Raw genomic sequence first — 17,819 nt, 5'->3', positions numbered from 1 at the left:
TGTCTGTGGGCAGATGCTGAAACGTGGCATCTGTGGGGTGCCCATATCTGAGGGGTTTGGCTGTGATGGCAGTGGGGAGCTGGTGGTTGCTGGATCGTGAGATTGGCTGCCCCAAAAGTGAAGGCAGGAGTTGGCACAGGAAGTCAAAAGGGGGACAGGGTAATGCCCCTTGTAACCATGAATCCTGGTGAGGGGGTATCAGTGAGACAGGGACTGGGGATCTCAGTGGGATCACCAGTGATAATTGAATAGCACTCGTCTAAAACACAGGCTTAAATGTCCCATGTGCCTGACGTGGTGGGGACACTGGGACAAAGCCCCATCTCCTCCTGGACAGGGAGAGAGAGTTGGGGATGGGGAGAAGGCATGGGATGGTGCCAGGGTCTGTCCTTTGCTGTCAGCAGCTGCCCCACAGCAGCTGAGGCCTAGTTTTGGATGTGGCAGTGAATTTGCTGGAAGTTTTCCTGGTAGGAAAGCTGTCTGTGACCAGGGGCAAGCCAGACAGGCTGGACCCAGTGGCACATTCAGAAGAGCTGGGAGTGTCCTGGGGGTGACAGCCACCTGTCATCCTTTGGGGTCCCCAGTTCCATTGGGGATGGAGAGACCCACTGGGGAGGAGGTCCAGGATCCTGGAGCTGGGACACGAGCCTGCTCCATTCCCATGCTCCTGGGCTGGCACTTCCCAGCATCAACATTAGACTCCAGCACAAAGCCAGACCACTCTACAGTAGGGAAACTGAGGCACAGCTAGAGTGTGGTCCTGGTTCCAACCCAGTAGATTTTCCAACTCCAAGCTGCTGGGCGGATGCCAGGTCCTGTCCTGTCACCAGGTTTGGTGTGGGTTTGCTGGGCTGAAGGCTCAGCAGGTGCCAGGGCACCACAAGCCATCCCTGTCACATTCCCCAGGGAGTGCAGCCTTATGCATCCAACCACATCCATAAACAACCAGCTCACGAGATGCAGGCTGGATCCAGGACTGGGATGAGGATCCATTCCCTCTCCCATACTTGGGAGAGCTTTTATTTGCTTTTATTTTTATTGCAAGCAGCATGAACCCCTTGGGGCATCAGCATGGCAGAGGAGGGTGCCAAGGGCATGGCATCTGCTCCCCACCTTTCCTTGCAGGGATGGAGCTTCTGTCCTGCTTCAAGGGGAAACTGAGGCAGGGGACAAACAGGATGTGGGAGAAGAAGGGAGGGTTAATATTAGTGGTCGCAATAATGATTGGAATGGTTAATTGCTACTGGAATTGAAGTGAGTCAGGCCGAGAGCAGGAGGGGAGGGAGGGAGGAAGGAAGGGAGGAAGGGAGGAAGGAAGAAGGATCCCAACCTGTCAGGCAGAAAATGAGTAAAGAAGAAAAACGTGAGCATGTAGAGAGCTGGCTAGGCTGTTGCTTCACACTGGCCTCGTGCTGCTCACTAGGGGTGAGGCTGGAGGGTTGGCTGAAGGTCACCATGGTGGTGGCAACCCCACGGCTGCAGTTGTGCCCTGGCACCATTGTACTGACAGCCGCAGGCACGTCTGCACCAGGATTTGGGTTTGGAGACCAGGATTGCTGGATCTCTCCTAACCTCGGCTGTGTTTACAGCCTCCTGCAGGGTTGGTTTTCCTCTCCCCTCAGAGCCCCAAGGTCGATGTCCAACCGCTGGCTGGGAGCGGGATCATGTGGAGCCTCATTCCATGGTACATCCGGCCATGAATTTTGCTCTGCAGTGGAACACGGTTCACCTCCAGAGAGGGAATTTGCCCAGGAAGGCTCAGGCTGAGCTTCTGTTTTGCTGTGAGCCTCCAGCCTTTTTTTTTTTTTCCTCCTTCTTTTTTCCTTTTTGTGTTTTCTTTTCTTGTCTTTTTCTCTTTTTTCTTTCTCCTTTTCTGTTTCTATTTCTCTGTTTTTCTTTTTTTTCCTTTTTTATTTTCCTTTTCTTATTTTTCCTTTCCCACACCCCTTTTTCTTTTTTTCCCCTTTTCTTCCTCTTATTCCCCGCTTTTTCCCCCCTTCCTTTTCAAATCCTGCCTTACCAACTGACATTTTTCACCAGCAAGAAAAAAACCCCACCAACTTGCTCTGACTCCCAGAACCTCCCATCAATCCTCCCCAGCCCAACCCCTCTGCAAACCTCCCATTCCTGACATCAAGGACCCAAACCTCCCCTTGCTAAATAAAGGAGGAAAAACCAAGGGGAGAGAGACTGGAGCTGGCGGCTGAGCCGGATTTCCATGTGAGGGGATGAGGTTGGGGCGGCCACGGGCTTCCCCTGGCAAGCGACAGAGGAACCGGGGCCAGCAGAAACGTTGAGTCATGAGTGCGGTTCGCAGGCGGTGGATTTTTTTTCCCAAGGAAAATTCCTCACTGGGGAGGAGCAGAGCTGGGAGGGGGGGCAGCAGGGAAGGACTGTGGCCCCTAAATGGGACACTGATCTGGGGATGCATCCCATTGCGATGGGAATTCCCTGGGCAGGTTCCAACCCCCGGGAGGGCTGTTTGGGCAGGGGGGGGACCTGCCCAGGGAATTCCCCAGCAGCTGGATGGGAGGAGCAGCGTGATCTGGGGGGGCTGCAGGAGATGGGGACCCCATCCTTCCTCCTCCTCCTCCTTCTTACCCACATCCGCCCACCCCCCCGCAATGGGCGGCGCAGCCCCAGCTCCATTTATCATCATCTGCGGGCAAGTGAAGTGTGCAGGGAACAGCTGCTCCGGTCGGCTGAGCGCCGAAATGGGGCGGGACGCGGGGCTGGGGGGGCGCGGGGGGCTGTGGGCTGCCCTGGGGTACCATAACCCCCCCAGTCCCTGCACTGGGACGGAGCACTGGCGTGGTGGGAGATGCTGGTGGCGATGGGAGGGATTGGGGAGGTGTATTAAAGGGGTTCACTGCGGGGAGAGCACATTATTGGGCTGCATTGGGGCAAGGGTGCACTAATGAGAGTGCATTGAAGGGGTGCATTGCAGAGAGGGTGTATTAAAGGGGTTCACTGGGGAGAGGGATCGTTATTGGGGTGCGTTAAAGGGGTTTATTGAGGGACCGTGCAGTAAAGGGGTGCATTGAGGGGGTGCACTGGGAAGAGGGGGCATTAAAGGGGTTCACAGAAGGGGGCACTGAAGCGGAGGTGCGTTGGCAGGGGGGTGTCTCTGGGGTGCAAGGAAAAACAGCAGCTCCACAACTGCGTGGAGGGTTTGCCCCTACCCCCGGGTGAGCCCCACAGGTCCCTCTGCACTGCTGGAGGGGGGGGGGGGGGTCTGTTTTTATTCCATCCCCCCAGTTCCTCTCATTCCCAGCTCCTGAGGCTGGATGCCCTTTCCTGGTCTGTCCCACACACCCCGGCTCTCCCCCCGCAGCCTCCCCTTTTCTCTCCTTCCTTAATAATCAAATTCTCCGGAGCACTTTGCGGTGTGGCAGCCAGCCAGAAAGGGTTTCTTTAAACTCCACCAGCTCACAATTAAACAAATCCGGGGCTGACGCTACTCGATAGGCGCTTATTCCCCTCCCTGAGAGCTGCCGGGGGATCCAGGGGGGTCCAATCCCTTCGTTCCCAGCTCCGATACCACCTCACCGTATGGGGCTGCACCCCTGGGTGTGGGACGAGGGTTGGGAGGGGGTTTGCGCCAGGGGTTTGGGGTGGGGAACGGGGTGTCCGCGGTGCCAGCGCTGCTCTGATGGCGGAGCACCCCCCTGCGAGAGTACGCTGCTATTTTTAGTCGCTGAGTCCTTGTTGACGGTACAGCAGCGAAGGCGAGGGAGCAGCCGGAGGAGCAGCAGGGCTGGATCAAGCCCCGCGGGATGAGCAGCAGCTGGGAAGCAAGGCCAGCGTGCAGGGAAACGGGGGACGCCCTTTGCGCCCTGGGGCTGAGGCATTGGGGGTCTTGGGTGCTTACCGAGGGTCCCTGCCTTCAGAGGGCTCCGGATCCGGCCATGCCATGTCCCTGCCAGGCAAGAGGAAGGGGGAGGAGAGGGGAGAAGGTAGGGAAGGAGGAAGGAAGGAGGAGTGGGGGAAGGAAAATAACACGGAATGCAGCCACGCAGCACAAATCCTCCCGAGCAGCAGGCAGGCTGCGGGCCATTGTGTGTGCTGGCCTGGCAGTGCCACTTAGTGCCCCGGCATCAGCCCCGTGCCTGCATCAGCCCCCAGCACCATGGCAGCCCCCTGCACCTGCAGCATGGCCCCGTGCACCATCACGGCCCCGGGTCATGCCCTGGCACGGGGAGGTGCATCAGGTCCTTGTGTGTCCCCCATGAGTGACACAGGGGCTGTGCTGGGCTATCTGCGCTCCCTTGGGGACCAAGGGGGTGGATGCTCTGTGGTGGCTGTAGCCAGCAGTGAGTGCTGCTCCTTGTGTTCCAGGGACAGGGTCGTGCCATTGCTGGTCACCATGGTGGCCCCAAGTCCTTGCCCTCTCCCTTCTCAGGGACCCACGCCATGAGCCCTGACCACAGCACAGCTTTGCCAAGAGCAGGTGTCCAGCTGCTACCATGCACTGACACCCCTGTATCAATTCCCATCTCAGAAGCAGCGGCTGGAAACTTCTTCAGGGTCAGGAGAGCATGTCCGGCAGTGACCTGGAAGGGACAGTGAGTGGGCAGGGCCCCTGGGACCAGCCACAGCCACCTCCCTCTCCGGGGGAAGGCCATAACCTCCCTGCTGTCGACAGCTTGATTTGATGCCATTAAAGCGTTTGCTCGGAAGCAGCCTACATCAGGCACAACATCTGGCACGGCCCTTCCCCGGCAACACTGTGGCAGATCCCAGAGCAGAGCTGGCCTCTGGGTCCCGGTGCTGCTGGTGATAAGTGTGTCCCCTCTCATGGACAGCTTGGTGCCCAGCTGGCCCACGGGGACATGGGACCGTGGCTCTGGGATTTCAGCTGGAACACGTTCCCTCTGTGCATCCCCACCTCTGCGTGGCGGTGACTGATCCATCCCCTCGCACCGTGTGCTTTTGCTCATCCCAACATTGTCCCAGCTGTTTGGAAAGTTAACAATAATTAATTAATAACAATAATTAATTAATCACTATAATTAATAATAAAGGAGAAAGGGGAGAAAAATTCCCCCTAAAGCTTCAGCCCAGGGTCTTCTCAAGCTGATTTCATTTTTCAAACCCACTCCCACACAACTTGAAGGGCCCTTTGCTCCCATTAATTCTCCCACCACAGCCGAGGGCTGCCCCACAGGCTGGCTTTGATTTTCCTGCCTTTGTTCCAGCAGCACTGGCACAGGGCTGGCACAGGACAACATGCTGTCATAGGGGCTTTTGTGCCAGCTTTCCAGATTTTTTTGACCCATCTTTTCCTTGGAATTTAGGCTTTACCTGCATCCAGTTGCTCACAGAGCCTGCAAGATTCAACTGCAATATATGGCAGTGACATGGAAAACATCCCAAAAAGGGATGGGGAACAGGGAGGTATGGGGTGCTGGGCTGGTGTGGGTGGCACTGAGCCTGGCTCCAGTGGTGCCCGAGGACACTGTGTGATGGGTGCATGCCTGAGCAGCTGGTGTTTGTGGAAATATAACTAAATAAAGCGCTGTGTGTGTATGTGTAGAACCCAAAAAGGTGCTGAAGTGATACTGGTGGGTGCTGCAAGGAAAATGGCTGAGCTGGGACCTGTCAAACCAGCAATGTGGTTTATGTGACAGAACTGCCAGCAAACGGACCATGTGCTGTTTGGCATGGTGTGCCAGTGGCATGAGGGTGATAGAGAGACATGTGGGGACACACACCAATCCATGTCCTGGTTCAAGGCTGCCTGGCATCACAGAGAAGTGTGCCAGGAGCTGGGATGGGCTCAGACAGACACTGCCAGCACCCAGTCCCCTCCTCTTGTTATACTTTCTGCCTTGATGGAAGCTGAGGGGACAGCACTGGTGTCACTACTGTGTCACTGCCAAAGGAGCAGCACTGGGGATGTCCCTGGACAGCTACACAGACCCTTAGGGCTGCCCTAACATAGGCTGACAAATCTCAATCCACGTCCAAACCAGGCTTGTGTCCACCCCAGTACCTTCAACTCACTGGCACTGGGGACAGGCAGGATGCATCCCCCTGCCACCAAGCCCCTCATTAGCCCCCACAAGCCACTTGTCTGCCTTAAGAGATCAAACCAGTGCCCCAGGTGTGTCCCTGCCCCCAGAGCAAGCGTGGTGAGGAAATGGGGAGCTTTAATGACGACGGTGGTGAGGTGCTCAGTAATGACGGCTGCTGGCGGGAGCAGACAGCTTCCAGATGGCATCGCGCCGGGGCAGGGGGATCGCTGGGGCCGGGGGGGCTGCGGGAGGCAGCAGCCGGCAGAGACAGGCAGAGCCAGCAAGTTGAAATTACTTTTTTTGCAGCAGAGCCTGCGGTTGTGGCCCTCCGCGCTGCTGCTTCCAGTAATTAGCCCAATAATTAAAAAGAATGGCGATAAGAAGGGTGTGCAGAGGCGCTCGCAGGATCCCGGCATCCCTGGGGAGGCGTGTGAGAAGGGCGGGAGTGATTTGCGGATGTGAGGGGTGGTGGATGTGTGAAACACAAAGCAGAGGGACCCTGACATGGTGTTTGGGGGGGGGGTCACTGCACCAGATGACCGAGCAGGGAGGGGTGGGCAGGAGGAACGGGCAGCTTCAGCAGCAGGGGCAGGAGGGTGGCTGAGCCCATTGCAGGCAGGGAGGAGGCAACCAGACCCCAGCATCTTCCTGCCCATGGGCACAGTGCTGCGATGCGGGGAGATAGTGCTGCGATGCGGGGAGATGGGATAGAGGAGGATGCAGGACACTGCAAGGAGGGGATGCAGAGCAGGCAGTGTGATGCAGGGCATGATGACATGGCACGATGCAGAGTGATGCGAGGTGACACACAGCAAGCTGCTGCCATCCGGGGCGGTGCAGTGCACAGGGATGGGATGCAGGGCAATGGGATGCTATGCAGGGCAATGAGATGCAGGGCAATGCACACCAATGCCATGCAGGGCAGCACAATGCAGGGAGATGAAATGCAACATGTTGTGTTGCAGGGTGAGGTGAGGTGAGGTGAGGCAGGAGGAGGCGATGCAGGGCAATGCAGTTCAGGGCGATGCAATGCAAGGCAACAAAATGCAGGGAGTCAAAATGGAAAGTGATGCGATGCAGGATGAGGCAAAGCATCGTGATGCAGGGCGATGCAAATCAGGGTGATGAAATGCAAGGCAACATGAAACAAGGGTAGGTAGCATGAGGCGATGCAATGCAGGGCAAATCAGGGCAATGCAATTTGGGGTGATGCAAGGCAACAAGGTGCAGGGAGGTGAAACACGAGGTGAGGTTTTGGAGAGCAATGCAAGGCCATGCAGGCATTTCAATGCACCATGGGGTGATGCCAGACAATGCAGGGCAACGTGAGGTGATGTAGCATCACGTGCTGTGTTCCAGGGCGGCTGGGAGATGATACCTAGTGGGGCAATGCCCAGCACCTGAGGTGAGGCGAGGCAATGGTGTCCCCATGGTGCAGGTGACCCTGGCCCTCTTGGTCCCCAGCCCACCATGGTGGCGACGCTTCATTTGAATTCTCGCCTCTCTCTCTTCGCAGATAACGAGTCCGCACCATGCAGTCCTTTCGAGAAAGGTGTGGTTTCCATGGCAACCAGCAGAGCTACCAGCCGACTTCACAAGATACATCACGCCTGGAGAATTACAGGCATCAAAGTCAGGCAGGGCCGAACTGCGAGCGGCAGAGGCTGGTGGCGAAGGAGTACTACAGTCAGCAGCAGCTGCCTTACGCGGGCTATGAGAACAGCGCCGTGGAGAAATACCACCGGGGAAACAAGCAATTAGCGGGGCAGCAGCTGCAGGGCAGGCCGGCCTTTTCCAATTACACCGTGCAGGAGAACAGCCCTTATCCAGCCCGGTATTCCGGGGATGAGAGCCTGCAGGCGTGGGGTGGCCAGCCACAGGCATTGCCTGGCGGTGTGGCCAAGTATGAGGACAACCTGATGAAGAAGACAGTGACGCTGGCGGGCGGGAGGCCATACCATGAGCCAGCAGCCACCTCGCTGCCCTTCCGGACTCACTTCCAGCAGCAGCAACAGCAGCAGCAGCAGCAGCAGCAACAGCAGCAGCAGCAGCAGCAGCAGCCGCCCGCACTCCCCTACCCCAAGCTGCAGCGGCAGAAACTGCCCAACGATGTCTCCTCACCCATGCCCTTCTCACAGAGCCCTCACTTTGGGCAGCACTCCCAGTCGTTCCCTGCCTCCTCCACCTACTCCTCAGTGCCTGGGGGCAGCCAGCCGGCCCACTCCTACAAGAGCTGCACGGCGCCCTCGGGGCAGCCGCCACTGGAGCGGCCCCTGGGCAGCACTGCCAGCCTGGCCCCTGGCCCCCGCATGCCCAACATGCACGGCTACCAGCCCAACCGCATTGGCTACGAGCAGCCCCCGCAGCCACCACCACAGCCCCCGCAGCCGCCACCACCACCACAGCCCCCGCAGCCCCCGCAGCCCATGCAGGGGCGGCATCATGCCTCAGAGACCCTCCACTACCAAAACCTGGCCAAGTACCAACATTACAACCAGCCAGGCCAGACCTACTGCCAGGGCGATGCGCCGCCCGTCCGGACGCCGGAGCAATACTACCAGACCTTCAGCCCCAGCGCCAGCCACTCGCCGGCTCGCTCCGTCGGCAGGTCCCCATCCTACAGCTCCACTCCCTCCCCTCTGATGCCCAACCTGGAGAACTTCCAATACAGCCAGCAGCCTCTGAATGCTGGTGCTTTCCCGGCCGGCATTGCTGACCACAGCCATTTCATGCCACTGCTGAACCCTTCTCCCACTGACGGGACAAGCCCCGACACTCAATCCGGGAACTGCAAAAACTTGCAGAAGGAGAAGCTGCCTGAAAACCTGCTGTCAGACCTGAGCCTGCAGAGCCTGACGGCACTCACCTCCCAGGTGGAGAACATCTCCAACACTGTCCAGCAGCTGCTGCTCTCCAAAACAGCTGTGCCCCAGAAAAAAGGCATCAAGACCCCAGTGAGGACCACCGAGCAGCTCAAGGGGCAGCACTGCAGTCCTGAGAGCAGCACCTACTCGGCAGAGCAGGTGGGGACCCCCCTGTCCGACCCTCTGAGCACTCCCCAGTCTGTCCACGCTGAGACACAGGACACTGACTATCTCAGTGGGTCTGAGGACCAGCTGGAGAGGAGTTTCCTGTACTGCAACCAGAACCGCAGCCCTGCCCGCGTCAACAGCAACTCCAAGGCAAAGCCTGAGTCAGTGTCCACCTGCTCTGTGACCTCCCCAGATGACATGTCCACCAAATCAGATGACTCCTTCCAGAGTATCCATGCCACCCTGCCCCTGGAGACCTTCACCAAGTATGTGAGCAGTGAACGGGACTGCCCCCGACTGCTCCTCAGCACCCTGTCCCAGGAGGAGCTAGCTTCTGAGATCATTGTCCTGCAGGATGCCATCAGCGAGAAGGCAGACAAAGCCTGGGCCAACTTGCCCATGCTGGGCAAGGAGACCACCAAGTCCCCCTTCCAGCTGGAGAACCACCGGCCCAGCCTGGACTCCATGGTGAAGAGTGCCTGGCCCAGCCAGGGTGACTCCAGCACACTCACCGAGCCTCTCAAGCTGGACAAAGCTTCAGGGGCCAGCACGGGGAAGGACTTTAGCGAGGAGGTGTACGAGGGTCCCCAGGTGGAGTTCACAGCCACTGAAAGCAAGGATGTGCTGAAGGACACTGCCCCACTGGCCTTCAACTCCAAGCCCAGCATCCCAGCAGCGACATCAAGTGCGGGAGCCACCGGCTACAGCTGCTACTCAAACACCACCCCCAATTCGGTGGCGTCTGAGAATGCCATGGAGCATTTTGAGTGGCCGGAGGAGAGCCTGGGTGAGGCCTGCCTGCGGTGGAAGGATCTCCAAGCCACCGACCTCCCCAAGGGCTTGTTCCCCAGCAAATTGGTGAGCTCTTGCAAGGAGAAAAAAAACGCCTGCGGCTTGGACCTGTGCGATGGAGAGCAGCCAGCCAAGAGTGAGCCAGTCCAGGACTTTGGCCAGCAGGTGATGGAGGAGGAGGAGGAGACACTGACCTACGATGAAGCAACAAAGGCAGATAGCGAGAGGTGGCTGCAGGACACCCGGCACTGCTGCTCAGCTGGGGACTTTAGTGAGATCCCCATCATCTCCTCACCAGATCTGAAGGAGTCAGACCTGGAGGCAGAGGAGTACTCCTCACTCTGTGAGCTGGCTGGCTCGGAGCAGAAGTCAGTGACATATGATGCTTCACCATCCAAGCCCCCAGAGATGCCAGCCGTGCTGTCTTCCAGCGAGGTGCCTGTGTCTGCTGAGGAGACTGTCAGCACAGTGGAGAAGGAGAGCTCAGGTGCCACCCCACGCCTCTCTGGCCAGTCTGTCATCCTGCTGGGCCCTGCTGTGGGCACAGAGACCAAGGTGAAGAGCTGGTTCAAATCCTCCCTGCCGCACATCCAGCCTGAGGAGGAGAATGGCGGAGGAGAGACGTCCCACCTGGAGGCAGCCGATGCTGAATCCACCTCATCGGTCACGGTGAAACAACTCACACCGGAAAATGTGCTGGGGAAGATGGAACCTGTCTCACGGGGCAAGAGCCTCCGCAACAAGAGGGTCCACTGCCGGCTGCCGGAGGGGGATGGCCCCAGCAGCACCGTGCTGAGTTCATTCGATGAGCTGTCAGCTGCCAGCAGCATGGCCGGTGCCTGCCTGGGGCCAGATGGACAGACAGAGGTACCGAGCAAGAGCACCCAGAGCCAAACACCTCGGTTTCCATCTGAGGGTCTGCCAGCACGCATGTGCACCCGCTCCTTCACTGCCCTGGCCGAGCCCCGTGCCCCTGCCCCGCTGGAGGGACTGAAGGCCCCCGCGCACCAGGAGAAGCTGGGGAAGAAGCCCGGCTGTGGCGTGAAGCAGCGGGTGGCTTTCAAAACCAGGAAGCGCAACAGCCGGCCAGCCCCCAGGGTGGTCCAAAACACCACTGATGCCACCCTCCTGGTGCCTGGATTGGTGGCAGCAGAGGAGGTGGCAGGGCCGACAGCACTGGAGGGAGACGCGGTGGAGGCCGGGGAGAGGGACCAGCGGTCGATGATCCTGCGCTCCCGGACGAAGACACAGGAGGTTTTCTACACCAAGAGGCAGAGGGGCAAGCGGGCAGCTGATGTCCGGCTGAAGAACTGCAAGACGCCCAAAAAGCTCATCTCCAACAACCACCTCCCACCTGCCTTCAAGCTGCCAGCTCCAGGAAGCCCCCACAAGGAGGGCAAGGTGGGTGCCCGGATGAAGCTGCCCAAAGCAGGGCCGGGCATGGGGGGCAAGATGTCAGAGCGGCCGCTGCACTCACTGAAGAGGAAGTCCACCTTCATCTCCCCCATCCCCACCAAGAAGAGGAACCTGGTCCTGCGGAGCAACAGCAGTGGCGTGAAGGAAGAGAAGCCAGAGGGTCCCCCCAGCCTCTTCAAAAAGATGCCAGTGGCCAAGAAGGTGAAAGCCAAGCTGCCCCCCAAGAGCTCTGGGGAAGCCATCCTGAAGCCCCCCCTGCCAAAGGAGGCCCCTGATGTCTGCATCAAGATCACCTCCCGCGCGGCCTTCCAGGAGGCCACCAAGACCAAAGTGCTGCCTCCTCGCAAGGGCCGCGGCCTCAAGCTGGAGGCCATTGTCCAGAAGATCACCTCACCCAACCTGAAGAAGTTCACCTGCAAACCAGCAGCCACAGCCGTGGCAGCCACAGTGGCTGCCTACGGCTCCTCCCTGAGCCCGGCGGGGGCAGAGCGGGAGCGGGTGGTGAAGCACAGTGGGGTGGCCGTGGCAGTGGGCGATGCGCGGCTGCCCAAGCTGGCGGCAGCACAGAAGGTGCCCGCAGTGCCGGTGGCTGAGCCGCTCTGCCGGAACCCCAATGGCCGAGCACCGAAGGGGAAGCCGGGCGGTGGGAAGAAGCTGCCCCATGACGGCTGCCAGGGGGAGGCTTGTGGGTCAACGCCGGGGACTCAGTCCAGCCCCAACATGGTGGCCAAGAACCTGGGACTCCTGCCCAAGAAGAGGAACCGTAAGGGCAAAGCAGCAGCGCTGGGCATGGCCAAGGCTCCCCTCAGCCCTGCAATACCACCGCCACTGCCCCGGGAGCGTGTAGGCGGCCCGAGCGGTGCGGAGGAGGCGCCTCGGGAGAAGAAACCAAAGACTGAGGAGAAGGAGGCGGGGAGCAGCGATGGCCCCCCTGAGGGACGCTCCGCCGCCGGGCCGGCGCGGGGGCCGAAGCCGCGGGCCAACCACTCCAACTACAACGGCTACTCCAAGCGGCAGCGGAAGCGTCTGGGCCACGGCAAGGCCAAGGCGGTGCCGGCGCGGTGCAAGAGCCGCGGGAAGCGGCGGCGGCAGCCCCAGCAGGCCCCGCTGCTGCACCCCGCCGAGCCCGAGATCCGCCTCAAGTACATCTCCTGCAAGCGGCTGCGGGCGGACAGCCGCGCCCCGCCCTTCGCTCCCTACGTCCGAGTGGAGAGGCGCGGAGAGTTCACCACCACCTGCACCATCGTCAACTCGCCCGGCGACGAGGCGCGGCTGCAGCGGGGACCGGCCGGGCCGGCGCCGCGGCCGCGGGCGGCCCTGCCCGCCTCCTCCACCATGCACATGGGGCCGGTGGTGTCGAAGGCGCTGAGCGCTGCCTGCCTGGTCTGCTGCCTCTGCCGCAACCCCGCCAACTACAAGGACCTGGGGGACCTCTGCGGGCCCTACTACCCCGAGGACTGCCTGCCCAAGAAGAAATCCCGGCTGAAGGAGAAGGCGCGGGCGGAGGGGCCGGGCGAGGACTCCGCCGTGCCCGCCGCGGCCGAGCGGGCGCCCCGCGGGACTGAGGGCGCCTGTGGCGGCGGCGGGAAGGCGGCGCGGCCTGAGGGGGCCGCCGAGGCCGCCAAGCAGAGCTCGCTGCGCTCCAGCCCGCGGGGAATGTTCCGTCGGCTGCAGAGCTGCTACTGCTGTGACGAGAGGACAGAGGGCGAGGAGGCGGCCGAAAAGCCCCGGCGGCACGAATGTCACAAGGCCGAGTCCCCGCCGCAGGAGCCGGCGGGCGACACGCAGGAGCACTGGCTGCACGAGGCCTGTGCCGTATGGACCGCTGGGGTTTTCCTGGTGGCGGGGAAGCTCTATGGGCTGCAGGAGGCTGTCAAGGCGGCTGCCGACCTGGTAAGAGCTCGGCCGCACGCCCGAGGCGGCATGTCCCGCTGGCCTCCTACAGCCAACGTCATTCCCGTGTCTACGCCTCCGGTCGGGATGGAAATCAATAGGTCTGGCCTGGGAGAGCAGGGCAGGTGCTCGGCACCATGAGCCCCGCTGGGTCCCTGGAAGATTTGTGCTGCTGCATCTCTGATAGCACCTGAACTCTCTCCCTTTTAGGCACAGAAATAACCTCTGGTTTTATGTATTAGGAAGGGCCCCCTGGGATTGTCACATCCCCTGGCCCAGTTGTGTGTTGCATGGGGTGGCTCAGAGCAGGACAGTTGCTGCAGGGTGGGAGAGGAAAATGGGCACAACAGAGGCTGATGCCACCGTGATGGGCAGCAGGGGAAGGGGAACTGAAGGGAAGGGGTGACACTGCCCTGCTCCTCTCCCACACTGATTGGAGCAAGGCCACATCGTGTGAGCAAAATAGGAGGTTGCTGAAGGGGATGAGAAATTGTGGCTGGCTCATTCCTGGAAGTGTTGAAGGCTGGATGGGGGTTTGGAGCAACTTGGTCTAGTGGAAAGTATTCTTGTTGATGGGAGAGGGCTGGAATTAGATGGGGTTTTTCAGGTCCCTTCCACACCATTCTGGGATTCTGTGACATGGATTTTTAGTGCTGGGGAGAGGAAGGGGACAGCCTCCCATCAGAGGCTGTGCAGGGGGTTTCCAGCAAGACCCCCAGTGTCAGGTTTGGGGGCTGGCTGTATTGCCAAGCCTGTGGGCTCATTTCCTGGCTGTCTGGAGGCTGCTGCCCTCACCACAGAGCCAGGTGCTCCCATCCCTGCAGCACCTGCTGGGGATGAGGAGGGCTGGGCACTACCCAGGTCGTATCCCTTCACTTCCTGCCCCATGGAGTATGGCTGTGCACTTGGTGTCGTCCAGGGCAGTGGTATGGCAGCTTGTGCATGGCTGCAGACATCCAAGTGGCAGACATGGTGTGGTTCACAGTGCACTGGCACGGGAGGAAGGATGTTGCCTAGGAGAGGTGAGGAGGGGCTGGAGAGGATCAGGGACACCTGCATTGCCCTCGCTGCTGGTACTGTTGTGGTTCTCTTCTTCTGTGCTGGGCTTTGACAGGGTCTCTCTGTCTCTCCACATCTCTCCTTCCCTGCTCCCAATTCTGGGGTGTGTGTACAGAAGTGCTCGAGCTGCCAGCAAGCGGGAGCCACCGTGGGCTGCTGCCAGAAGGGATGTCCCCACACCTACCACTACGCGTGTGCCATCGACACAGGTGAGACTGGCCACGGAGATGGGGCACAGGGTCCTGGCCTCTCTGACCCAGCTGAATGTGGGATCTCTTGCTCCAGGGTTAGGGGTGGGCTTGTTGCTTGCCAGAGTGGTGATGCCCACTGTGCCGGTAGCACTGGCAGGTGCCACAAGCTTGTCTGGCCTCATCTAAGCCCTTCACACAAATGCTGTGGCTGGTGGGTGGCTGTGGACCAGGAGATTCCTCCCACTCGGGGGAAGCTGCCCCACAGTGCAGGGTGACACATCCTTGTCCTCTCCTCACAGGTTGCTTATTAACTGAAGAGAGCTTCTCTCTGAGATGTCCCAAACATAAGGTAAGCTCGGAGCCCCCTGTGCACTCCTCAATGCTCTGCAGCTCCCTGTGGCAGGAGGACCTGCCTTCAGACCCCAGATTCCTGGGGACACCCATCCTGGATGCTCAGCTCTGTGTGGGCATCACATCCCTGGGGGTGTCAGGTGGGGCAGCGACGGGGTGCTGTTGTGTCTGAGGGGTCTTACGCCTCAAGACAAGGTGGTGAATGATGGTTGAACTCCTTCTCAAAGCGCTCCGTCCCGGGTGGATGCCCGGTTATTGGCGGTGGGGGCCAATGAGGACGACCCAGGGCCACCCCTCTGCTTTCAACGGGATCCCCGGGATAACACCTCCCTTCTCCCCGCAGAGGCAGCCGGTGTAGCGCCCGCGGGCACCCGCCCCGCCGCCAGCGAGAGACCGGCAGAGGAGGCAGCGCCTGGAGCAGAGCGGGGCCGGGCCGGGCCGTACCGAGGACGCCCCGCTGCCCGTGAGCGCGCCGGGGACCCCCCGAGCCCGCTCCGGGCGGGCGGAGCCAGCGCCGGGCTTTCCCTCCCGCCGGGTCCCGGTAAAACACGCTCTGGACACGCGGGGGACGGATCGGGATCCCCCACCCGCGATGGCTGCACAGGGGGGCGGGGGGTGTCCATGTACAAGGGGGGGTCCCGGCGATGTTGTCTTACTGTGGAGCCTCCGGACCCTCCGTGGGTCCCGGCTCTCAATATCACACTGATCTGATCTGAGATGTTGCCTTCAGCAAACCTCATGGTGTCTGTATATAGTTCAACGAAGAAGAGGATTAAAAAAAAAAAAAAAAAAAAAAAAGACCAAAAAAAAAAAAAAAAAAAAAAAAAAAAAAAGACCAAAAAAAAAAAAAAGGGAGAAAAATGAGAGGAAAAAAAAAAAAAAAAAGGGCAAACAACGGCCTGCTGTTTGAAACACCACTCTGCTTTTTCCGTTTTGTTCTTCCATTTCCTGTTTGTTCCCACCCACACCCAGGGTGCTGGGGGGCTTGGGGTGCTTGGCCAGGCTGGTGGGCAGCCACTGGGCTGCCCCAGCCCCGCTCCCAGCCCCCAAACCCCGACTCATTGCACCCACCACACTCCATGTGGCGCTGGCACTGCTGGGCTGGGGGCACCTGGTCCTGCGGTCCAGGACCCAAACCCCACCCTCCTGCCTGGGCTTGGCCTCACCAGCACCCTTTCTGTGGCTCCTCTTGTGGGGACTTTGCTCCTTCTGCTTGTGCTGAACCCCACAGCTCTCCGTGCTGAACTGGAAGAGGAGGAGGCATTTGCTTCCTCCTCTCCACATGGGCCTGGCTCACCCCTCATTGCCCTGGGTTTGCTCAGCTCTCTTGGCTTTTGCTTCCTGGAGACCTCAGTGGAGCTAGGAGACTCCCCAACACTTAGGAGACCCCTGCCCATGTCCCCAGGCTTCACAGCCCATCTTTGTGTCACCCACATCCTGACACAGGTAGCAACTAGCCCAGGGTGAACCAACCCCAAATCTCATCCTAAAAACAGCCACTGGCTGCCCCCACCCTCTGCAGCATTCTGCAAAGGGGGGCACACTGCTGGTCCCATCCATGTCCCCCGCAGAGCCAGTGCCCCATGTCCCCAACACCTCTTGTGTCCCCTCCATCCCACCCACCCCAAGGTTTGCTGGCCACACAATGTCTGTTGTTTCAGCAGCTGCCTCGGACACAGGAGTGAAAAACAAAAAAAAAGGAGGTGAGAAAAAAATTTTTTAAAAGGGAGAAATAATAAAAAATAATAATTAATTTAAAGACAAAAAAAAATCCCCGTATCCTTGGCAGTGTTGCCTGAAATCTGGCTATTTTTAGTGACATCTTGTACATATGACTGTAAAATGGTAAACCGTGTGTATTATATATTGCCTCATTATATAGTGTATATATATGTATACATATACATATATATAATATATATGAAGACTGTAAATGTTAAGACTAGTGTTCTTATTAGTATATTGCTTCACACTGAAGATTGTGTGTAACAAGCTGTTTCTAAAAGATGTTTATTTTCCTTAAGAGTAAAAAAACAGGTCATTGCATTCAGAGCGTCAATAAAGATACAACGATTGTTTTGGAAGTACGTGGCGCCCTGCTTGTGGCCTCTCTTTATCCTTGGGGGGCTGCTGGGGTCCCCCCCGGGCTGTGACAGCCCCTGGCTGGTCCTTTGTCCCCAGGGGTCTCACTGGAGGGGATGTGGACAGGGGGACAGCACTCCCTGGGACATCATGGAGTAAACAGGGGGTGTCTGGGGTTCCCTCAGCATCCAGTGTCCCCATCCCTGCTGCCCTGTGGGGACAAGGCATCCACAGCTGTGGGGGGCCCCTTCCCCCCACTTTTGGTGTCAGTCCCCCTCCAATCCAGCACACACCAGTATAAATAATCAGCTTTAATTGTTCTGTACAAAACTCTCCAACTATGAAAATACCGTTTAAAAAGGGAAAAGGGGAGTGGGGGGAGGCGAGGGGAGGGGGTCTATGTACAAGAGGGGGTGAAGCAAGGACACAGGGGCACCCACCAGCCCCCCAGGAGCCCCGTGCCACCCTGCCATCCCTTCTCCCAAAGCCTGTCCATGCTCCGGGGGGGTGGCAGCTCTTAATGGGGGGGATCAGTGCTGGGGAGGAGGGGATAGGATGGGGGTCCCCTCTTGCCTACCATGGGCATGGTTGGGGAGGGGGCACTTCCCTACTGCCATGGGGCCACACCTCCAAAACCAAGCCCCAAACCCAAGGGGTCCTGCAGCAGTGGGACTCACGGGGGGCCGGGCAGAGACCCCAGGAGGGGTCCCCACCATGTGCACTGAGGGGTACAGGTGACACCGGAGGGGATGCTGGTGGCACTGGGGGGGTTCGGGTGGCACTGGGGGCCGCTGCCGCGCGTGCCGGTGCCCTGCAATACTGCGGCAGTGTCACTAGAGGTCCCCACGCCCCGTCCCCGCGCGGGCTGGGTACACGGACACGGCCGTGGTTGGGGGGAGCCCACCCAGGGTACCCCACGTGTGGCTGCCCCACGCTGGGACCTCCACCCCGCACCCACGGCAGGTATCATCCGAGCCCTCCCCACC

At 59.5% G+C, this 17,819-nt stretch overlaps 1 protein-coding gene across 1 annotated transcript in view; it reads left to right on the top strand.

The window, feature by feature from the left end:
* RAI1 (retinoic acid induced 1) overlaps positions 1 to 15,177 on the top strand; it is a 52,089-nt gene extending 36,912 nt beyond the window's left edge. The window contains exons 3-6 of the mRNA XM_083872385.1: positions 7,534 to 13,150; positions 14,325 to 14,418; positions 14,700 to 14,749; positions 15,095 to 15,177. Coding sequence (XP_083728511.1) covers positions 7,550 to 13,150; positions 14,325 to 14,418; positions 14,700 to 14,749; positions 15,095 to 15,109 — 5,760 coding nt within the window. The 5' untranslated portion in view covers positions 7,534 to 7,549 and the 3' untranslated portion in view covers positions 15,110 to 15,177. The remainder of the gene's footprint in view (positions 1 to 7,533; positions 13,151 to 14,324; positions 14,419 to 14,699; positions 14,750 to 15,094) is intronic.
* Positions 15,178 to 17,819: the final 2,642 nt, after the last annotated feature.

This window comes from Zosterops lateralis (assembly GCF_965231275.1).
Source record: "Zosterops lateralis genome assembly, chromosome: 15".
Taxonomy (NCBI): Eukaryota; Metazoa; Chordata; class Aves; order Passeriformes; family Zosteropidae; genus Zosterops; species Zosterops lateralis.
This window is presented reverse-complemented; position numbering and strand designations above follow the sequence as displayed.